This window comes from Anastrepha obliqua, chromosome 1 (assembly GCF_027943255.1).
Source record: "Anastrepha obliqua isolate idAnaObli1 chromosome 1, idAnaObli1_1.0, whole genome shotgun sequence".
Lineage (NCBI taxonomy): Eukaryota > Metazoa > Arthropoda > Insecta > Diptera > Tephritidae > Anastrepha > Anastrepha obliqua.
Window position 1 is genome coordinate 7,865,660 of NC_072892.1, and position 25,407 is coordinate 7,891,066.

At 34.3% G+C, this 25,407-nt stretch overlaps 1 protein-coding gene across 1 annotated transcript in view; it reads right to left on the reverse strand.

The window, feature by feature from the left end:
- Positions 1–25,407, reverse strand: part of LOC129235948 (uncharacterized) — a 152,579-nt gene that overhangs the window by 15,384 nt on the left and 111,788 nt on the right. Inside the window, 6 exon segments of the mRNA XM_054870044.1 lie at positions 688–1,019; positions 1,124–1,323; positions 6,519–6,660; positions 15,218–15,280; positions 15,376–15,429; positions 18,480–18,557. Coding sequence (XP_054726019.1) covers positions 688–1,019; positions 1,124–1,323; positions 6,519–6,660; positions 15,218–15,280; positions 15,376–15,429; positions 18,480–18,557 — 869 coding nt within the window.

Genomic DNA, 25,407 nt, shown 5'->3' on the forward strand with positions numbered 1-25,407 from the left:
GTTAGAGAACACCACCATTTATATATTCACTGTATAAAAAACTAAATTAGTTAGCACACAAAGTTAGGCATTTTTCAACTATGTAATGCCAACTGAAGAGCCTCCTGTCCTGTCAGTATTTTTTGGAGCCCGGAAATAAAATATCTCGAGCCGGGTATTCTCTAAATGGCATCTAAAGAATGTAGCTCTAAAGTATTTTGAATCTCATGGAGGGAGTGATTTACAATTTTTTTTCACACTTACAGTACGTAGTAAAAGTATAAATATAGAAATAAATAATCTTGTGGCTTATAAGTGGTGCATTTGAGTGAGCAATTTTGCGCAATAAATAACTAAAATTTATTTGAATGATATTTGCATCATATGAGAAATAAAATCACGTTTATAGAAAATCTGTGTCTGTGTATGTTGTTGTGGTAATTGCAAATACTTCTTGTTTTTTAATGTGCGACTTCAAGTGTTCTTAATGAGTACTGGTAAATATTATTTTCTAGTTGAATTTAGTGCGCAAGTGATGAAAAAATTTCAATAAGGAAGGCAAATTAAAATCCTCGCCTGCCCACATACACGTAAGTATGTATGTAAATATAAATGTCGCAACGTAAATAAGCATAAAAATCGTATAAAAACATTAAAAACATTTCAGAAAAAAAACATAAATATTTCCCATATCAACATTACACTCACCTGGAGAACACCTCTTTGAGTTCGTGCTCCGACACGAATTGCCCCAAATTGGCAACAAACAGTGTCGAGCATGAAGCGTTCGCAGCTAATGGTGTATTTGATGGATGCGTTGGATTATTCGAGGAACCAACTGGACTTGCCAGAGCGGGGCTCGATAAGAAATGATGGTGTGCTGTATGACCGGTTGGTGGCGGTCCCGGTGGGCCAGTGGCGGCTGCGCCCGGCGGTAGGCCAGCAGCTGCAGCAGCAGCAGCAGCAGCGGACATATGCATAGCTGTTGGATGTAGTGTAGCGGCTTGTTGATGATGTTGCGTCATTGCGGTCATTTGAGTCTGAGTGTAGGCGAGTGGAATGCAAAGGAAAAAATTGCGATTACTTAAGAAAATCGGTGATAATTATGATGAACGCCGTACGGTGGCCAGTTGGTTATACTCACTTGATGCATAGGCTGCTCGATAACTTTATCTGTATTTAGTCAGAGGTAAGAGCGTACCGGCACCTGCGGATGGAGAGCTGGGTGCACTAGTGTTGCATGCTGCAATGCAGCAGCACCGGGTAATTCAGCGGCAGCTGCCGAGTAGGCTAACGGATGATGCCATAATTCCGGTCCGCCTGGAAAGAACGGGCCACCCAAATCTAAGTGTTGTGCAGAAAGAGAGAAATTGTTTTTTGTTAGAGAACAAATTCGCTTCGGTGCAAACGAATGGAAAGCAACTAAACGAAGAATATGCAAAATAGTGGAAGAAATCAAAAAGAGAATTTATATTTTTATATTTGCAATGGATATTACAAATGTATGTATTTAGGTAATTTTTATTTATATATATTTTCATTTGAATTAATATTAAATTAATTTTTTTTTAATATTTTTTTAGAATTCATTCTATGAGGTTATTGACAACTGCGTGTACTTTCAGGAAATAAATGTTGTAAAATTAGAATACATGACAAGAGCGCATTTAGTAAAAAACACCACAATTTTTGGAGATTCCGTTCAGTGAGCCCAACCAGTTTTTTCTCGCTCAACTTTGGCATAAAAAATGATTGCTTAGTTCTGCTTAATTTTCGCAGAAAGTTTATTATTTCGTAATGTATTCATTCCTATCGAATGAAGTTGCTCCTATCTAACTTTGGTGACTTTTTAAGTACAGTGCCTTCGAAAACTTTTCTTCTTGGTTATAATGCCACAATTTTATGTTGTTTTTGTTCTTGACACCAGGAATATCAAGAAATACATAATTTGTTGTCAAAAAACAAACAACAATTTTTTTTTTATTTAATAATTTTTTTAATATTTTCCAACTTCTGCGTGATAGCTTTGACTTTTCAGATTCTCTATAAAATATAAACATATTTTTTTATCTTTCTTTAGAAATACCGATTTTATTAAATTTAGAAAAGAAAGATCTACAGCAATAATTTCTCAATGCTTTCCCTGCAAAAAGTAACCGAAATTAGGGGATCCCTTATATAAAAAATTGTTTTAAAAAATTAAAAAAAAATGTTTTTTAAATTATTGGGAGATATTTTATAGAAAATAGAAACAAAATTCAAAAAATAATTATATCTAAATTATTGGGATCTCTTATTTAAAAAATATTAACAAAAAAATTTAAAATTTATTATTTAATTTAATTTTAATTAAAAGAATAATTAAAAAGTAATTAAAACCAATTTTCAAATTATTAGGATATCAATTGTTTAAAAAGTGGTTAAAAAATTACTTTTTATTTATTAGGTGACTCGTTATTTAAAGAAAAGTTCAAAAAATTTAAAAAGTATTTTAAAATTATTTTTTAAATTATTAAGAGATATTTTATAGAACAGGTATAGTTAAAAATTTCTAAAACATTTCTAAATCCGAATATCTCAAATTTAAACAATATTTTAGAAATATTAAAAAATAGAAAATTATTATTTTACTTAATTTTAATTGAAAGAATAATTAAAAAAATAATTAAAAACTAATTAAAAAATTAAAACAATATTTTTATTAGGATATCAATTGTTTAAAAAATGGTTAAAAAAATAATTTTTGAATTATTAGGAGACCCGTTATCTAAAAAATAGTTCAAAAAATATAAAAAATGTTTTAAAATTAAAAGGAGGTCCGTTATTTTAAGAAAAGTTAAAAAAAATAAAAAAGTATATAGTTTTTAATTATTAGGATACTCCGTATTTTTTAATTATAAAGAGATCCTTCATTTAAAAAATGATTACAAAAATTCAAACAAAAAGACAAAAAACAATAATTAGGAGATTTTTTATTTAAAAACAGTTGACAAATTTAATGTTTTTGAATTTTAATATTTAAATAGTAGTTAAAAATATTTTTTAATTATTAGGAGTCCTTTGTTTAAATAGGTAAAACATATTTTTAATTAATAGGAGACACTTATTTAAAAAACCGTAAAAAAAAATTAAAAAAAGTATTTTTTATTTATTAGAAGATCTCTTATTTAAAAAATAGTTAAAAAAATTAAAAAAAAAATATTTTTATGTTTTTAGGAAATTCCTTATTTAAAAAATTGTTAAACCACTTTATTATTTTTAAATTTTTCAAAAGTGGTAATGGAAAAGCCTAATAATTAAATTAAAAAAAAAATGTAATATATTTATAATTGTCAACTATAGCTACCATTTTAGTTAGACATGACAAACAGAGAAGTTTTCAAAAAATTTTGTATAATAATATAATATTTTTTTTTTTAATTTTATTACTTTCTCGAATTTCATTGGCCGTTTAAGGATGGACAGACTTCAGATTTCAGAATGCTTTACAATCTTTTTAATGCGAAATAATCTTTTGAAAAAGTGTTTACAATTTTGAAAACTATTGAATGCACAGCTTATGAGTTCAGTGGCAATTAGTGACAGACTCTCAGATGTCTGCTGGCCAAGACGAGAGCTTTGACCGCGTTTTTTTTTTAACGTTTTCAAAATCGGCGACCACTGCAATTGAGGAGCACGCAATAAATTGAATTTTGATGAAATTTATTCAGCCTAAGCCATGAATCTTAGTTATTAAAACGAAAAATATTTTTATTAAAAAAATGCTAAATTTAATTAAAAAAAAATGTTAAAAAAATATATTAAATTAAATTTAAAAAAAGTGTTAAAATGCTAAAAAAATTATGTTAAATTTAATTTTTTAAACACATTTTTACATGTAATAAATAAAAGTTTTTTTCTTCCAGCTTTCAGAAGCCGCCATTTCTTTAATATTCAAAGTCTAAAAACCTTCCAATTAAAAAAATTAATTTGAACAAAATCGGCTTAACTTTGCCCAGATCATTTTCTTTTAATTCAGTCAACGTCAAGTTTTAGCAATTTACAAAATTATTTAAATTAGGTTTAATTTTTTAAAATGAGTTTGCTTACTTAGTTTTTACTTTTTTTTGAGTTTACTTTTTTAAAATGACTTACTTTAGAAAAGAATAATAAAAGGTGTCTATTTTTGTGACTCTGCCTACCCATTACTCCTTAAAAAAATATGTAACTAAATAAATGTACTTGGGAATCATTTCTGAAACACATTTTATGGAGTTTATTAATTTTTCGTTATTTATTAGAGAGTAATTTTTTTGATTCAAATTTATCTTTTTTGGATCACTTCAACTATTTCATGTGAGGTTTTAGGTGTTTACAGTTTTGTGATCTGAAAAAAATATATCAGCAATTAATTAATTAATAAAAAGTGGCGCAAAATTAATCATCAAGTTTTGTTTCTAAAAAACTTTTTCCTAAATTAAAGGAACGATTTTCTTCTCTTCTTCTTAATTGGCGCGATAACCGCTTACGCGATTTCACCCTAGTATAACTAAGCGCGCCAGTCGTTTCTTTCTCCTGCTAACCGGCGCCAGTTGACACCAAGGGAAGTCAAGTCCTTCTCCACTTGATCTTTCCAACGCAAAGGAGGCCTTCCTCTTCCCCTGCTACCACCAGCTGGTACCGCATCGAATACTTTCAAAGCCGGAGCGTTTGTGTCCATTCGGACAACATGACCCAGCCAACGAAGCCGCTGGATCTTTATTCGCTGCGCTATGTCTATGTCGTCGTGAAGAATGATTTTGAGTGATAAAAAAAAAATAATAATTGGCGTGTACACTTGTGTGAAGTGATTGGCCGAGCTTTTCTTTTTATTCGTGGTGTGCATTTTCATGTTGTTCCACAAATGGAGTGACCTGCAATTTTCTGCCAACTTCGGAAGGAAAATGGTTTTTGTGAGAAGCTTATTCATGGAATAAATACACTCGGATGTTGTCATTGCCTGCTGTTGCGCGGCTGTTATTAGAAAAAACATTTTCTTTCATTTTGCTGATTCATTTTGAACGATGGAAGACTTTGGTTTAACATTTACATTTAACATTTCGGACGATTATTTCGACCAAACTGTCAAACTGTCAAAGTTGAGTTGAAAAAAGGTACCATCTAGGAATTCCTTCACTGCTGATATCTTGGCGCCACTTCTGAAACACACTTTATAATTGACGTAGGCAAAAATTATAAGACCTCCGATTGGGTGATTAATTTTGCGCCACCTTGTAGATATTGAAATCAAACTGTCCCGCCATTAGGTCACTGCATTTTCAGTTCTTGTATATTATAATTTGTGTATAGATAAAAATGAGTAGCAGCGCATTATGCTGCTGGTTTCCATTGTTTCTTGTTGGGATACGTAATTATGAAAGCTCATTAAAATGCAGGTTTGTGTCTTAAGTCTTTCATTTGGTCGCACGATCTTCATGCAATGTAGAACGCATAACTCAAATGCCTGAATGTTTAAATAAGTTTTGTGTATTGTACTATTTGAATTTTTCTTTTATAAATATTGCTCAAAACGACATATAGGAAAAGTAATAACAGCAGTTAAACCAAAAATAAAAAAAAACACAACTTAAACCTTTATTTCTCAGTTAACCAGCGCTAACTACATCCTCGTGAAAATTTAAATAGAGTTGAAATGCTAATAGCGGAAAAACAGAAAAAACACTGCTACATAACAGATATTAATACAATGCACCACGAGTGCATAAATTGACGCTGTATATATTATTGCTGATGTAAATTGAAATCGCGTGTTTTGTACGATTTTTGTTTGTGTACGTGTAGATATATTTTCAGTGTACCAGCTGTGACTGTGTTGTCTTTTTTTCTGATGGTGGCAGTAGTAGTGATGGGTGTTATAGTGGTTGTGGCTGTGGTATTGTTGGTAGTGGTAGTGGTGGTGGTGGTGGTGATTTGGTAGCTTTGGTGGCGTTGGTGGCGAGCCACGACGTGAAATCAGTGCAAAAACATTTTGCTTGGGGCTTGAATATATTCATTTCAAAATAACGGGGGAACTTGTTTTCATTGTTATTAATTTTTCATTTATCATACTTAAATTTAGGTGCTCTAAAGCAGTTTTGTTGTTGGGAAAGTGTGTTAATTCCATTTGATTTTGAACGCTTTTAAAAATTAAGGGAAATTAATTAAGTGCGCTTTTGTCATAGAATTCAGTAATTAAATATGTAAATATTTATAGCTTTTCTTCTTTATACATCAACAACATACTTCGATAATATACATATATATATATATGCTCGTAACAAATATATAGAAAGAGCAAAGAATGAAAGAAAACGAAAGTAAAGCAAAATTTAAATAGCAAAATAAATTACAAAAATAAAATTGATAGCTCTACTACACGTATACATACAAAACTAAAAGCGAAAATAAAAAAGAGTTGCATGTAACATTTTATTGCTTAACATTTCTTTGCTTTTTGATTTTTTTATAATTTTCTTTTTTCATTTTTTTCATTTTTTTTTTGTTTAACATTCTTTACTTACGTCCAGTGAGTGGGTGCATCAATGCAGGATGTGAGGCTGTTGTCGCTGTATTGGGCTGTGGTTTGGGTTTGCTCACTTTCGTGTTACTCTTGGCGAATTCCAAGCGAATTGTTTGGGGCATATCGGGATCGAAGCGTACACCCTGCTGCAAATGAGCGTTACGACGGATAGTAATCGACTTTGCAATTATTTTGTATTTATATATAATTTTTTTTTTGTTTTTGAAATATATTTAAATGTTTTCAAGTTCATTGTTTAGCAAAAAGACCAATAAATTAATTACATAAAATTTTTTCCAAGTAAACTGTTTTGTTTTCATGTCTGTTTTCATGTCTGCATATACATACATGCACACACTATGTGCATGTGTGTAGATAGTTCCAAATTTTTATTTCATCACTGCATTTAATATTAAGGCAACCTCTCTCATTTGCCTGCTTGAAATTGGAATTTTTATTAACCAAATTTTTCCTTTTTCATTTACTTTAAAACGCGTCAATTCGCCAAAAATATTTCTTTATAACACTTTTCTAGCTCAAAAACTTTGGTGTGATTTAAAAAGAGTAAGTAAGTATAAAAACAATACTGCAAATTGGGTAAAAGTACTAAGAAGGCACAATCAGGGTGAAACGGGCATAAACTTACTTAGTTAGTTGTATGTAGTTGTATGTATGTATGTAGCGCTAAGATTTTGGCTGCTGTGTTTTTACGTAGACCGTTACAATTGGTTTGAAAGTATTTATGTGTGCGCAGTCGCTTGTATTTGCATTGGTTTGGTTTTTTTTTTATTTATTTCTTATTACGAAGAAGAACAGCTTAAGGCTCAAATACGTAGGTATGCAGAACTTTTTTGTATGTGGGTGTGTGTGCGTAATGTTAGACTTTTAAGACTATGACAAAATATACATAAATCATCTACAAAAAAGAATACGAATATTTTGCCACTTCTTTATTTTTGATTGTAGTTGTAGTTCCTATGGCAAGATCGTAGTTTCTAATACCGAAATAGTTCATGTTCTAAATGGTGTAAATTATTTTCAATCGAAAACTTAATCAATTTCATTACCGGTGCTTTAAAGTACAGACAATTCATTATAGATTAATAGTTTTGCAAATAAATTTCTACCTAATTTTTCCGGCAGACGACATTTAAACTCATTGCCGTATGTTCATTTAGATTAAGTAAAAAATATTGTAAATAGTTTTGTAAGATTTTTTGTGAAAAATAAAATAAAATATTTATCTATGAACTTTTTTTACTTAGGCCTTTTCATTATACAAAAAAAAACTTAATTATTACCGCAGAGTCTAGCACTGGTCAATAGTGGTAAAGTATTTAGTTCAACAAAAAAATTTCTTCGCTGCAAAAAAAAAAAAACCAAAACTATTGGATTCAGAGCCCACAACAACATTAACGTTTTGAAGTAGATAATTTCTACAAATTTCCTTCTTCGATGATTGCAAAAACTGCTGCCAACTTTTAGCTGCGGTTATGGGATGTCACCGATCACAGTGAACTTATGTCGAAGTAGACTGAAAATGCTATGCGTGTTAATTTGCATATTACTTTTAGATTCATTACAAAAGATATAATATACAAGATATATACCTATAATATGAGACTCTCAGTTATTAGACCATAGATGTCGCTAAGAGTATTTTTAAACCCTTCCAAATGTCTTGATTTTGTCGTCTGTCATCTGTCAACAATAATCAGTTCATTGTTTGTTACGTTTCATACAACAATGCATTTTAGTCGCTCTTAAAAATGTCGAATTTCGCGCCTTCAAACTACGATTTGCCGACATCGTGAAACCACTTGCGAAAAGCTACTCTCCCGGTTCAAAAGGTAGTCTTTTTTGCATCGAATCGTTACAGGTGATGAAAAATGGGTGTATTTCTCCAATCCCAAGTGTAAACGATCGTATGGTCCGCTCGACCACAAGCCAAAAACAACGGCCAAACCAAATCGCTTCGGCCGCAAGGCAATGCTGTGTGTATTCTGGGATCAGCGTGATATGATTTGGTACGAGCTATTAAAACCAGGTGAAACAGTTGACGCTACCAACGACAATTGGCCGATTTGAACAGCGCTATACACCGAAAACGCCCAGAATATGCCCATCGGCGTCACAAAGTAATTTTTTTTGAAGACAATGCACCGCCACATCGAACGAGAGCGACCCGGGAATTGGTGGAGACGTACGACGAGACGTACTTTCCGAGCAGCGCTTCAATTCTCACGAAGAAGCCAAAAATGGCTCGATGATTGGTTTGCGGCCAAAGACGGCCAATTTTTTTTGGCGCGCCATCTACAAATTGCCTGAGAGATGGAAAAAATGTATCGCTAGCGATGGCTATTATTTTTAAGATTAAATTTGTAACCATTTTTTGTTAATAAACGTTTGAAATTGAAAAAAGTCTCATTTCATAGGTATCTACCTTAATATTTTCATTTAAGACCTATTGACCGTTTGCATAGTTTTTGTTTATCAATTTTACTAGGAAATGCTGTAACAGCTGATTTAGGAGTCGTAACCTAGGGTAGTTGAATTTTTAAAGAATTTGAGTTTTTGTTGTGTGTCTTGTTGGGGTACTGAAATACCCAATTTTTGAGTACTTTATTCGATAATCTTTGTTTTTTAGATATTCACAATGCCTAATAGATCGTCAAAGCTGCAATGGTGTGTCCGGAGACTAAAAAGACTCCCCCTCATTTGGAACCGCTTTCGGATTACTTGTATTCGATAAAATGCAGAGAGACTTAAAAATGTTGGAAATCGCGAACTAATTGGGGACTTCCTAACTTTCAAAGATGGTGCTTGTTTTATTATTGTAGAAACATAAGATTGCTTGAGCGCAACCTCCCTCAGTTGGAGGTAATTTACTAGTGCTTTTTGATAGGGTGAAGGACCTGAGTCCAATTCAGAGACCATTTTTGAGACGATAGACGAACATAACAGCAATCGCATTATACTGTGGCGGCCAGCGCAATCTTTGCTTAAATAAAGTATTCTTATTGTTGTAACATCTTAAAAAATCCCCATAAATGCTTGGGGAATGCTCCCGGTAGCATAACCAATTGAACCAATTAGAACCAATTGTCGTGGGAGCGGTTAAACACAGCGTCTGCCAACAAAGTTAATTTATTGAGTTACTGAAACTCGTTTAAAACCCATTCTGTTGTGAGGTTTTCTTCAGCGTATTCAACGAGCTGCCCTCATTGTAATCTGTGGTAAACTACTCATTCGGTGGACAACACTTTTTTTCTTAAATATGAATAATAAAAGGCATGGTAAATGTATATAAGACTTTGATGCTTTAGAAACCAGTGATTTGAGACTAACTCAGCGGCAGTGAGAAGAATTTATGAAAAATGAAATTTACTGAAGGAAAATGCAAGAATCAACACAGAGCATATGCTAAAAATCATTGGCACTATTTCGGATAATAAAGTTTGTCTGGATATATGTAATACACATAAATGATTTTTTCTCTTCTACAACTGTTTTGTAACGATTTTCATATGCCCTAGTTTATAAAAGTGAAGCCGACAAAAGGCTATTTGGGTAGTACTAGCTTGAAGAAGTACTGCAACCTGAAGGATCTTTGCTATATCATTAGAATTCCCCTAATGACCAATACACACTATGTCTGCAGACTCTTTAACGACGGCTAAAAAATCACTGAAATGAAAGTATCTTCCAAATCTATATCTATGCTAACCGAATATGCGATATTCTAAAGTAAGTGTGTCAAGTGGCAGCTACAGTTAAAATAGAAAAATCGTGACCTTAACAGAAGTGTTTCAAAAAATTATTACTATTATAATATACAGTTTAATAAGTATAAGCACATCATTGGTGAGCTGGTCACATTATGAAAGCAGATGTAGCACACCCATCAAAAAAAGTCCTACTGGGTATGTGCAGAAGAAATAGAAGGAAAGGTTGATTAAAACTCCGATGACTGGATGGGGAAGATCGGGTCACTGAGCTATTTGGTATACGTTGGGAGAGAACTTAAGCGAGGGATAAATCAAACTGCAGACAAATGTTGGAGGGAGACAAGACCCGGACTGGGTTCTAACCTAACAATGATGATGATGGCCACAGTTTCTTTATAAACATTCACCAAATCTTACCATTAGCTTACTAAAATGGGCACTAACAGCTCAGGTTTTCGGCCTAAACATTCGTCGAAAACCACAAAAAAAAAAATATTTCTCTGATTCTAGAGAACTGAAGTTGTTTTGATAAGCAAGCCGATAGATAGTTCTTTTTGTTTTACTAAATGCTTCCTTAAGTTAAAAATTTAGTTTCGAGTGTCCTGAAGTTATTTGATTAAGATACTTTATAAAGCTGGCGGCTAGCGGAATGATTTGAATTACTTAGTAATGGTTTAAGTGTAGTTCCTAGACTAAGCGAAGCATCTCAAAAGGCACAAAAAAAGGTTGGCTAGTCATACATACATACATACGTACATATATACATACATACACATATACAGGGCTATCGGGAATAATAGAATACTTTAATTAAAGAAGTAAACTGTACGCGGATTGCCGACTCAACTAGAGGAGGGTAAAACTTTAGAAGGAAAAATTAAAAAAAACCGTGACTGAAACAGAAAAACTTAGCAATTATATATTTTATTATATAAAAAATTAAAAAATTAATATAGTAATTCCTTATATTATTCATTAAAATTCCGCACTTGATCGTCTTTATTCCTGATACAAATTCCCATTCTTTTCCTTACATTGTTCTCGATTATTTTCCGACCGTTAAGTTATGCCAGGTGCTAAAATTACGTTTGGAATCGATGTTTTGTTACGTTGAACTATCGCTGAGTATATTTAACTACATTAAAAGTAAAATAAACAAATAATTGGCAAGCACAATTCTGCCAGGTGTTTGGCCGAGCTCCGCTTCCTATTTGTGGTGTACATTTTGATGTTGTCCCACAAATAGAGGGACCTATAGAGTTAAGGCGACTCCGAACAGCAAATGGGTTTTGATGAGGATCTTTTTTATGGCAGAAATACACTCAGAGGGAGGATTAAAAACTTTTTATTCTATTAGAAAGAACGCAGATTCGGTCAGTCCATTCATCTACGGTGGCCAATTCAGATACCATTATTCAATTTAATTACATTATGCTTGGCGTATTTACCTTTTTGAATAACTAGAAAGGCACACAAGTTTTTAAAATAATTTTCATACTTTTTTTTTAATGATGGGAAGTAGGAAACATTGAGTAAAAAATTTCGATACTCAAAACTTCATTAAATAGCCATTTTTAATTCACTTTTTAATTTCACTTTAACTAAAAATGGAAGAAAATTGAGCCTTTGAACTAATACTTGAAGGAAGTTGGACCTATAGCAAAAATACATTTTTTTGAATAAGCCATTTTTAACCGTCAGGGTTAGGTTCAAATCTTTTTAATGATTTCTACTATATTAATTGACATTCACTTTTACTAAAAATGGAAAACAAATCGATCACTTGAACTAATATTTAGAAATGAGTTGGCCCTATACAAAAAAAAAATTAATAATCTTTTAAAATGAATATCTAAAAAATGTAATTAATCAGCCATTATCTTTGCCGAATATTGCTGAATATACTCAAATAAATTCACATTCCTTAACTCAAATCAATCCCTACCTCTACTACTACTACTATTTTTTTTTATCTTCTCTTTAATACCTTCTACAACTAGAACTTTTTTACTACCGCTGATTTTTTATCACTACTGTAGTTTAATAACAATTTTAGTTTTGCTAATTTTTGTAATCCAATCAATATAAAAATAACCTATAGTTGAATATTTAACTTAAATAATATCGAAAATAAAATGTTAGCATTTTAAGTATCTACATAGGACAGCCCTGTCCCGATAACCCTGTATATAATACGAGTATAAGTGTGTTGGAAGCTTTCTGTACATTTTTATTTGTTTTTGTTTTTCTTGCTGTTCATGCCCGCTCTTGCAACCTTCTAACTATTTGTATATCCTTGAAAAACAAGTATTGCTGCTTAGTGTTTTTGTTGATTGGTGTTGCGTGGCAGTGGCGGTGTTGGTTTCCCATTCATGCACCAGAGCTAAAAATTACTACGAGGAGGTACTAAGATTCAGATGCTTAACCAAAAGTGACGAAATGTTTGTACGTTGGTATGATAGTTAGAAAGATAAAAATGATATTAGAATAGAAGGCGTGTTGATTGCGTTTTGAAAAAAGACGAAAAAAAAACAAGTAAAAAATCACTTATGAAAACCGAAAATGTAAGGAATCAAAGCAGTACAGGTGTGAGAGTACAATTGATTTGATCTGAAATGTTTTTGTTTTTTTGTTTTAGTTTTTGTGGCATTTGCTATTGTTCTCACGCTTATTTGTTGTTGTGTTGTGTTGGTTGTTTGCGAGAAATAGTCATTTTCAATGACAGCTGAGTGTGAATTACTAAAAGATTCATATTTTCCATTTTTTGTTTGTATTTTTTATTGTTTTTGTTTTTTGGTTGTTCGATATATTCATGTGAGGCAAGCCACGGTGGTGCGTTTATACACAAGTTGCAAGGCGTGATTTTATTTGTTTATTATTTTAATGGAAAATAGGAAATTTTATGTGATGCCATTGAGAGATTTATAGGATTATAAAAAATGCGAAGCTTTATTTTACTTTAATCAACAAATGATGCAAATGAAATATTTTTTAAAATTCATGTGTGCATATTTATAATACATATGCATGTACAGGAATTTACTCACACATACATTTGCATGCATATGTATATGTTACTGTGAGCATCAAAAGTCAGTGTACGCCGCACATTGATTGGTTTTGAAAATTTATTTAGTTATTTTATTATTAAATTATTATTTTTTTGTAAAAATATCGCTCATATTACAATAAAAGCCAAGTTTTAAAGTTTGTATTCGATTTGTACGAATTCGGCAAATTTTAATCAAAATTTCAAACTTTTTACTCAGATTTTTTAGAAAAATTTCAGGTATGCAGTTTTATAGACCCTTGAATTTAGGTACATTAAAGTGCAATTTTCAAGTGGTTCAGACAATTTGATTTGTAAAATTTGTTTCGGCTACGATGCTGAGGGTTTTCTTCCAAATAAAAACCAAAAATTGGAGTAGGCATTAAAGGTAGGTTAAGAAGGGCTACCCACAAGGCGGTGTACTCTCTCCCCTACTTTGGTGCTTCGTGGTGGACTCTCTTCTTAATAATCTGCAGGAAATTGGACAGATCCAAGCCTACTCAGATGATGTGTGCGTATTAATCTCAGGACGATCACTTAGCAATAAGATATGCAATAAAACGCAGGTAGCTCCAAATAAGATTGAGTCTTCTGTCAGTGTAAGAGAACCTTTGGCAAGACATGGGGTCTAAGATCGGCGATAGTACACTGGCTGTAGTCTGGTGGAAAGCCACAATGGTTAATTCCAGAGTAAAACCCCTAAACAGGCTACAGAGAAGTGTGTGCTTGTGTATCACAGGTGCCATGAGTATGACATCTGGTGACGCTCTTAATTCCATTCTGAACTTGCTACCTCTAGATCTTCAAATTCGAAGGGAAGCAAATGAAGGCGGCGTATCTTTCTTATCTCTATTCTCTCTACTGATATCTATCCGGTTGTAGTACAAGGGTATACTGACTGAGTGCTTGGACTTGTCCAACCCCCCAAAAATCTAATCTAATCTAATCTAAGGCGTTAAATGGAGAAAATGCATAAGACCGCAACCGAAAAAAAATTCTCAAAAATTAGTGTGATCAGTGATCTACTTACATTTTATGATACGAAAATTTAATGAGTTATACAAAAACATATTTGAAATTTTCCGGAAATTCTAAGTAAAAACAAGTTTGAAATTTTGTTGAAAATTGGCTGGATTTTTACAAATTTTGTACCAAGCTCGAGACTTAGCTTTTTATGGTTTATATTGTAAAATGAACTGTATTTTTATAAATGAAAAATAGTCACAACTTGTCGATTCTGGTGTACACTTTGTTTTGACGTTGATTGTAAATAAATACACCGATACTGACAAGTTTTATTATCTACTTATTTATTTTTAATTGAAAAAAATATAGTTTATTCCATAACAGAGACCATAATAATTCAAGGCTGAAACTTAATGCAAGATTTCTAAAAATTCAAAAAAAAATCTTAATAAAAGTGCTTTTATAATAATTCCGGGAGGTGAATATTAAAAGTTCTAATTAAACTAAGTTTTCCGGCTTAAATCTTGCAGCGTTAATTTTAGGCAAACTCACTTTATATGAAAATGGCTATTTCTCAGATTTTTGTAACATATTTTTGTTTTTGTTTTGGTTTATTTAACAATATTGTGTTCATTCCAAGCCTGACAAATGCGTTTTGAACATCGATCATTCTAAAAATAACATTTAGTCTGTGCGTGTCAAATATGCAGCTCTGCCGTTTATTTATTTTTATTTTTTTTTTTCAATAAAAACTTTTGCGCTTAATATTTGCAAACAAATATTTTTGAACTTAATTTCATTGCATTGAAAATAGTGCCTTTATAGCGATAGGAGTTGCATACAAAATAGTTTACATTCGCATATTAAATCTGCTTTCTTCCTTATTATTATTTTGTTGTTGTTGGTTTGTTTCGTGTGATTTTGAATTTGGTTTTGTAATTTCAAAATTAATATTACCTGTAAATCTTGTTTAGCTGCCTCCGCGCCGGCTCTGGTATGAAATGTCACAAATCCGACGGGCTGTAAATTGGCATCGAATTAAAATCGTTAGTGTGGGATGGAGTGCTGGGTTGAGGGGTGTGTGTGTGCAATACTCATATATACGAATTACTTACCGATGCGGTTTTACCATTCTTGCTGGTCACCTTCAAAAGAGATCCTTCGTAGCCCTGTAAAGCAAAGTAAAAACAAAAACAAAAATGAATAAAAGTGACCTGAAAACTGTTTTTGGAGATATTTTGAATACTCTGACAACTACAGCTGAACAATTGATTGGTATTAAGTGATTTAGTGGTTTACTGATACGTGATTGTCGGAAGGCTTGTTCAAATAAAACACATCATTTTCCTTAAATCAAATGAAATTGCTGATTTGATTTGAGTGGCCTATCGGCGAATCTTTTAAAGACAGAGCTCGTCCTATTCACGAGGAAATACCAAATAGCCAGAGCTCAACTCCCCTAAATAGTGAGTGCTCCGATGGTGTTTTCGGACAAGGTGAAGTATTTAAGTCTATTCCTTGATAGTAAGCTTACAGGGAAGCCCAACATTGAGGAAAGAATATGGGAGGCAACAGTGGCCTCTTATGGATGCAAAGGTACTATTGGAAAAAGATGGGGTCTCTTGCCGGAAGTTGTATTTTGGCTCTATCATACAATATGTAATTGTCTGGAGCAACTCACTGGAAAGGATGGCATCGGTGAAGAATCTGGAGAGAATCCATTGGTCTGCCTTCATTGGAATCATCCTACTCTAGCGCTCAATGCAATGCTAAATGTGGTACCCCTAAACATTACCGTGCCGCAATCAGACTAAGGGGCTCACACTACAAGCTTGACCACTAATACGGACACTCAATTATCTTTAGAAACTTTGGGTTTGCGAGTATCCCTTTGACGACTGATCAATGCGGAACATTCTCCCCTCACATTCCTTTAAGGATAGAGTGGGCGAGCTGCAGTATTTGAAGACAGAGATGGCTCGAAATTGGATGGAAGGATAGGTGGAGGAGTATTCTGCAATCAGCTTCCCACCAGACACAAGTTTAGGTTACCGGACCACTGCAGCGCCTTCCAAGCAGAGGTAGCGGCAATTAAATAAGCAGCTGATTGGTTGCTCACTTGTGTAACAACTGCCATAGAGGTTAATATCTACTCCGACAGACAAGCGGCATCCAGGGCCCTGTGCGCGATTATGATGCACTCGAAACTGGTTAGGGAATGTCTGACTTGCCATTCAATTGCGTCTGAATTCTTTCATATAGGGCGCATCTGGGTACCTGGTCATAGTGACATTGCAGGAAACTGCGACGCAGATAACTTGGCTTGACAGGGGATCTGTGAGGTAGTTATCTGGCGAAACGGGAGGATTGGTAACCTCTTGACTACCTGTGGCCTGTTCCTGGAGAGGTGGGCTTAGCGTCAACTCAGCGAGCATTGGGCAAGTACACAAACTTGTACGATCCCGGAATCTTTCTGACCACGAATGGATCAGAGGCGCTTGAGGCATCTCCTGAGGTTAATAAAATCTTAGCTCTCAAATGTCGTGTATGTCATAACAGGACATTGGCCGCGAAGTATACATGCTGTGACACTTGGGATTACTTCGAGTTCTTTTTGCGTCAGTTGTGCGGAGGCTGACGTGAAATTATCTCTGCACTTTTTTCTCAACTGCACTGCTAGGGCTAACATTTAAGTACCTTGGCTCTCATGTGACGTTGTGTGTTGCTAATATAGCAAGCATTGATATTAAGAACCTAATGAATTTCATTAGTAGGAGGAAGCGGCTAGCACCATCGTAAATCAGTCATCCTTCAGCTGTCTTCACCAAATACGCAATTGTTTCACCAGCTATTCAATTTCGACTCATTCGGATTATTACTTCCACCAAAAATTCATAAATTTTGCGATGTGTTTTTCTTAAAGATCGACCATTTTCATAATAAATTTCAATAAATTTAACGCGCTGCTTTATCTTATAAAATTGTACATCTGTCTACTTGACAAATACTAAAGATGACTTAAAGAAAAATATCATTTAGGAGTGATTTACTACTGATAGCTAGGCGTCACTTCTGGGATACCGTTTATATACCTTTAACTTATATTTTATCCCCAAAATAATTAATTAGAAAATTACAACTACATTTAAAGATGCATTATTTCATTATGATATAAAGGGCGATTTTTTAAGAGCTATAGGAAAGTTTTTCAAAAAAAACACACGTAACGACGAAAAGTAAACAGAAATTTTTTTAATAGACGGATATATCCTCTTATGTTTGATACCCCTATTCATGTGATATAGTGAGCATAAATATTTAAAACTAGTTTTTGAAAGTTTCAAAAAAATACATCTACATAAAATATCAAAAAAATTCACCGATCATTATGAATGTGCGAGTTAGCGGTGAAGTTTTGAACGATGTGATATGCCATTATGTATGGCATAATGGCCTCCATGGGTAGGTAGGTAGGAAGGTAAGATGGCAAGAGTACCCCAGGTACTCTTCAAGTAGCACTTACGTGCCGTTTTGCTACCATAATATGGACCAGTACCTGTGAAAAGATTTATGGTAGAGAAAAACTGTCTACAGCCATCCAGTGCTGTTTATGTAGTGGAGGAGAGAAAAGGGATGTAAGCTGGATAATTCCTTCAAGTCATACCCAAAGGGCACGCTAAGAAATATCAAGCATCTAGCCGCCAGAGCCGGACATTTGCAGAGAAAGTGTTCCACAGTCTATTTTTCTGCAGGATTCCCACAGCTTCTGCAATACGGGTTGTACGGAATTTCGAGCTTCTCCGCATAAGTACCGATCATCCAGTGTCCAGTGAACACCGCAATGATTTTGAGAATTGAATGGCGGGGGATTCCCATCATCTTAAGTGTTTCTATCATATTGAGGCCATAGTGTTTTCGAAATAGCACACGATGAGACATACCTCCATCTGTCTTGCGCTTTTTTCAGAAAGAAATTGTGTAGTTTCCCTTTAACGACGGGCAAGGGGACACCGATGTCTGAGAAGGGGACAGCTGGGTTTTGGATTTTTTAAATAAAAAAATTTCTTCACACACGACTTGTTTTAGTAAATTAGCGGCAGCTACAGCTTCGTAGCGAAAAATTCTTGTTCATCAAAAAATAACGCAATAATTCCCCCACTTTGTACCCTATTAGATAAGCTAACATAAAAGTAGCGACTTTAGATGTTGATATACTCACCTCATAAGCTCTGAATAATAGGTAAAGTTCGCGTGGTTTAGCGTCCATTGGCAAACCGCTGACGAAGAGGGTGCGAACCTGAAAACAGACAATAAAAGTATTCAAATATTAAACATTTAAAAAATTTATTCAAATCAGTGAGCGCAAAAACTTTTGCATATGGAAATATTTATGTTGTGAAAATGTGGATACGAGACATTAACTCAAATAGCTTCGAAAGCGCAAAGCTTTGCTGAAAAATTTGGAGAGTTCACAAAAAATTCAACAAAAACAAAAACAATTAAAATGGCAGCAATTTTCTATGATAGCGTAATTAGCTCACACCTTCACGTTGGTGACACAAACACCCCGAAGCAGAGCAGGCAGATATGTTTGTATGTATGTACGTACCCTGATGAATAATGCAAACTCATAGCACTAATGCACGAAGCGTAATGCGGAGTGTGTGCTTAGAAATGCAAATGAATAAGTGCTCCTGCCCCCTCTTCAAAGTTCATGTGTGGTGTTAACAACAAAATCAACTAATACAATTTGGGGTATGGCGAAGCAACTGTAAGGTAGTAGAAATACAGAGCAGTGAAACAATTACGTATTCGTATGAGTGGAAGTGCAGGTACATATGTGCGCTAGCGAATTAACAGAAAAATCACTTGGGTCACATCAACACCGAATGAGCGCCTTCACACCCAACCGAACACACACCAACACACACTCACGCGGGCACAGGTGTAAAGACGCTGAATACACGCGCCATTACGCTCCTTTTAACGCGCATACTAAAAATTGTTGCATCAATGAAGGCGCATATGTGTGTGTGCGATATTATGAAAGCGAGTATGTGCGACATAGTAGTGTCATACATATGTATGTATGTATGCGCTGACAAGCCAAGTAAAAACCTCCAAGCATCATAAAAGCTGAATTCATTAAGCAAATTATGGGCGAATGAGATACCCAGTGGTAGTGAGGGGGGTGCGAGCAGTAAGATACGCGAGGGTAGATAGCGTTGAGTCATGTCCTTTTAAACCCGCAAGCAAACGGAGTCATACATAGTCATTTACGAAAATGAGCTCAGACATACATTTGTGTATGTATATATGCTTGTATATATAATATGTGTGTGTGTACATGTCAAGTGTGTGTGTGTGCATGTGAAACTACAACGTGCCGAAACAAAAGCTAGTAATTTTTTTTGGTAACACCTTTGTTGATAGCGATCGAGTTGACAATGGCATTGCTTTGGCTTCTGACAATAGCTGACAGACAACCACATGGCTAGAAGACAAGTGAATAAATGTTAATATATTCTTTAATGGTAATTGAGGAGAACACTCAGCGATCGGCAGCGGTTGTGCAAGGATGAGAAGAATATAAATATAATACATGTGTAATTTTTTTTTGTTGTAGCTTTTTTTGCTTAACTCAACATATTTCCTCTAGACGAATACCACAACTTAAGCTGAACATATGCGCTTACTTTCGAGCTGCCACACTAGTATATGTGCGCATATGTGTTGCATCAGGGCAGCTTTTCAACAGGCGACTGGGTGTATGTTTATGTGTTGGTATTTTGTGTGTCAGTGCGCTGGCAAATTAAAACGTGTTCTATCGGAAAATCAGCTTAGCAATTTAGCAGATGACTTGTCACAGCACTGATATGTTCATACCTATAAATACGAGTATTTCTATGTGTACACTCGGATATATATGAAGGCATACGTTTCTGCTTGTATGTATCACGATAAATATAGAATAATGCAGATGAATTGACTGCTTTAATCTGGAGACTACGCAACGAATTCACTTTAATGCCTTTATAGTCATTAAGAATTTCTATATGACCCATTTTTTACAAATCGAACACTTACCGACCGACACATTTTTTATGTCTGGCTGATATTTTTTTTATGAATTCTATATTGAAAGGTGGCCAACATAGCCGAATGAGTTGGTGCTTGACTACCATTGGGTACTGCGAAGCCGACGAGCTGTCCAGACAAGGGACCTGTCGGGTGTGTTCCCGCGAAAGGAGAGGTTCCGAATCCCCTTGGCAGTCTGCGGTCTACTCCTGGAAGGATGGGCTTTGCACCAACTCAACGAGAGCTGGGCAAGTACACGAACGTGTTAGGTCGCGAAGTCCTTCAAGCCACTATATGGAGGATGAGGTGGAATCATTTCAGCTGCCAAGCTCTCGTGGGACTAAGATTCAAGCATTTTGGTTCTCACTTCTTTTCTGCGCCTGCTGATATAGCAGGTCTTGATAACAAAAATCTGATGAACTTCATCAGCAGCATAAAGAGGTTAACACAACCGCAGACCAGTCACCTTTCATAGTCCACAAACACTCAACCCTCCCCATCCCTTTCCCTTTCGTCCTTTTTTCCTTCACCTCTTTTCCCCTCTTTCAATGGTATCATAAAGGATGAACGAAACTTCTTTCGTCCAAGTTGGTCCACTCTCTGGGTAACCATCACTATCTAACCTAACCTAACCATTGGGTAGTGCCCGGGTTCTAAACCCGTGAGCGAATGACACACTAAAATGATAAAACTTTCAGAAAGTTCTTAGAAAACCATCGGCCGTTCGGACGTGTCATAAAACTTTAGGTCACTCCATTTGTGGAACCATATCAAAACGTACGCCACAAATAGGAGAAACAGCTCGGTCAAGGTAAGGTTGTAGCTGTTGTCCACTATGGGACGCACTCAAGCTGATAGCTCATTATGATGCCGCATGGAGAACTTGTACTCAGGGTTTATGCGTGAATTATATATACTTACATAAGTATAATATCTATACTAATATTATAAAGAGGAAAACTTTGTTTGTTTGTTTGTTTGTAACGAATAGGCTCAAAAACTACTGGACCGATTTTAAAAATTCTTTCACCATTCGAAAGCTACATTATCCACGAGTAACATGGATTACATTTTATTTTGGAAAAAATAGGGTTCCGTAAGATATTTGGATTTTTCGGACACAAACTGAAAAAAATCTTATATATAAAATAAAGTCAACTTTTTGTGTGTGTTCGCTAACCGGCCGTGTCTGCACCGAATTAAACCAAACTTACACACATTGTTAAAAAGGTACTGAAGATGGTTTCCGTATAGTTTAGATACCTATTGGTGGATAGGGCTCGAGATATAGGTCAAAACGTGGACCCGGGTAACCTTCGGATGTGTATGTACAATATGGATATCAAATGAAAGCTGTTGATAAGTGCTTTAATACGGGGTAATTTTCATACCTATTGATGACTAGGGTCTGGAAATATATGCCAAAACGTGGACCCGCCGTGTCTTTGCACCGAATTAAACCAAACTTACACACATTGTTAAGGAGGTATTGAAGATGGTTTCCGTATAGTTTGGATACCTATTGGTAAATAGGGTCTCGAGATATAGGTCAAAACGTGGACCCGGGTAACCTTCGGATGTATATGTACAATATGGGTATTAAATGGAAGCTGTTGGTGAATGCTTTAGTTCAGAGTATTTCCATCCGCTCCGGGACTAGGGTCTCGAGATAGAGACCAAAACGTGTACCCGGGTAACCTTTGGTTGTGTATGTACAATATGGGTATCGAATGAAAGCTGTTGATAAGTGCTTTAATACGGGGTAATTTTCATACCTATTGATGACTAGGATCTCGAAATATATGCCAAAACGTGGACCCGCCGTGTCTTTGCACCGAATTAAACCAAACTTATGCACATTGTTAAGTAAGTATTGAAAATGGGTTTCGTAAAGTTTGGTTGTAATTCGGAGCAGTGGCAACGGGTACAGCGTTCTTTTGAGCCAGCCATAATGTCGCTTACTTTTTTAACGCTTGGGGCGGAACTGAACTGTCAAATTGACAGTGTGAGTTACAATGTGTCAATATTTCTTTCTGATCTCGATGCCATAAGGAAAAAACGTAAGTGCAACATGTAAAAATTGTTTGTGAATTTTTTTGGAGTGGATTTTGGAACAGTGAATAATTTCTTACGAAATTTGAGAATTTAATGTGAAATCCGAATGAAATTATGTGTTCGTGGAAAAAACAATTTTTTTCGTTTTTTTTTTGAAAAATATAAATGGATAATGGTTAAAAAAGCTCCAATGCTTAATAAAACATATAAATTGAAACGAAAAATTCATGGATGATCAGGAAAAAAGACGATTGTTTATTCATATGCGTTGATTTGAAATTTAAAAACAATCTTCTTTTTTCCTGATTTTCAATTTATATTTTATATTTACTCAAAAACAAATAAAAAACAAAAAATATTGTTTATGCCAAAGCGCTTGAATAAATAATAAAGAAATAAATAATATGAAAACCATATATTTTCTGTTCTAAACCATATCTATTCTATTTTAGTGTGCCCAGCGAAGGGGGCCGGGTTTGCTAGTATATAATATATACAGTCGCTTTACTGCAATGATGCCATAATTCAAGTATGCAGAAACGACTACAAGGTTTTCTTTTACGCTGCAAAAAATGTCGAAGTTTATTAAGAGTTTATCAAAATATATTAATGCTTTTACTTAGTTTGGCATAGTAAATGAAAAAATTTGAAGCTCCTTTTCTCAACATTATGGGTTTCTGAGTTATCACACTCTTGCAGTAAATGAGCAATACTCGTATATCCTGTGTTTTTGGTTGCATGAGAATTATTCATACCGGAAACTATGGTTTGACAGCTGAGAATGGCAAAATGTGTTGACATTTCTGCTGCAGTGAGTTTTGACAAGTCATCACGAATCATTTAATGCCAGAAAAATGCTTTCAAATTATAATAAAAAAAAAATATAAAAAAAAATCTTTTCCGGAAGTGACACTTGTGGCATCATCGGTCCTTATTGCTTTCGAAATGAGGAAGGAGCTGCCGTTACGACGAATAGCTAAACACCCACGACATTTGGTTCCAACAAGGCGGCGTGATTTGCCATACAGCGCGCTTGTAATGGACATATATAGCGGATATCATGAAATTATCTACCAGATTGTAATACAAAAAATTCATTGCAACAATATTTCTGTTCTGTATTATCGTTTAAAGTTCTGAAGCTCTTAAGAAACAATCCGATATATATCGAAAGGAGCACCGCTTCTGCTGGTGCTACATAAACGATGTTTTCTTTTCGGATAATAATATTAATTTATCCATTAATTAATATAAAAAATTATGTTCTTAGTAAAAAATCAGACTCGTTACGAGGTGAGAAAATCTTAACTCCTAAATATACTGTTTATTTATAAAAATAGCAGTTTGATAATAACCCAGTGTCGTAGTCGAAAAAAGACAGTAATATAATATTAAAATCATGCATGGTTCATCTGCCGTTTTGTTATTAAATGCCCAAATTTTGTACAGTGTATTAAACTATTCCTAATTTGGACTCCAGTTGAACTAAGTTAATTAAAAAAACTCCTATAAATCCACATTTCCCAATACTGCCTGTACGAGTCCATAATAAAATTGAATGGCGCATACTTTTTTAGAACTTTTTATCTCAATATTTCTTACCTGTGTATTTCAATTTGACCCTAATTGTGAAAATTCTGAAACATTTTGATTTTATAGGATCAATAGAGGGTTAAAGACTTTCACATAATTACTCTCCGTTAAATTTCAGTAGGGGTCTTCTCAGACGAAAATAGTGTACGATAGCGGACAAAAGTACACCATCAATAACAGTTGAACAAGAGTTCTACTTTCAGCTCCTTTGAGTGCATGCGGATTGTCTTGCAGTGTGTTTTTTTGAAAATTTTCAAATTAAAAATTATTAATCATGTCAAGCAGTCGGAACGTGTAAGTGTGTCTATGTACGACGTGTGACTGCCGTTTTGATTTCTTAGCAACATAAAATGTGAAATATCGCTAATTTTACACTATTTCACACCTGTTCGCATTCCTTCCTTACGTGCAACACCGCTTTAATTGATGGCATAGAAAGCAGAGTTGTGTTGCAAGAGTTGTGGCAGATCTAATTGAATTGCTTATGAATTACGAGACTTGTGCAAGGCAGCTAAAGAACATTACTACGCATAAGCCACACAATTTATGGTGTAAATGAGTGTGTGCATAAATATATGGAAGACATTTAAACTAACCTGTATGTGTTTGTATTGTATACTTATACTATAATGCATTAAAGTGCGCCAGAGGAAAAGTTGAAAAAGTCATATTAGTTTAGCAGCTAGGATTTAAATTGGAAAAATGTGTATTGCGCAAGCAACTAATATGTTTCCCATAGACGCAGAATAGGCTGATTACTTGGGATGCCATAAAAACAGAATGGAGCAAGTTTTATTAAATAAAAAAAATTCAAATACAGCCCACGGAATTATTAGAAAGGCACCACGTATTGAATAGTTCTGACTACGTAGGTAGGTAGATGAAATAGTTGAAGTGCCAGTCTGGCAATCAACATTTTGAGACCTTCAGTGGACATATATCTACAACGAACCAGAGCTGTTGATGTAATGGATAGGGTTGACGGAATTGAGTTGAAACACTGCCCCAGGAGCGAAAAAGGAGCTCTGAATCTACTTATTTACTTTTTAATATCAATTATTATTAATTTTTGTTCTTTTTGTTCTAAATATCTTAATAATCTAAGTTTTAAACTTTGCACAAAATATATAAAAATTCGAAAAACTTGCATCAAAAAGTAAAACTTGTGTTTTATAGCCCATTTAATTTTAGTAAATTTTACATTTATTCGAGATTTACATTTCGTCCTCATGGTCTTTTATGCCCTATAGGGTATACAAGTTTGAAGTAGTGAAAAGTTCTCGTTGAGTTTTGAAAATTTTTTCCCCAGATAACGAATACACGAAATTTGTTGTATGTGATATGGAGGGGCGCGTATTATTTTCTTGAGTTTTTCGCGCTCTGTTTAACAAGAAGTAACGACAATTAATTTGGCAAGGCAT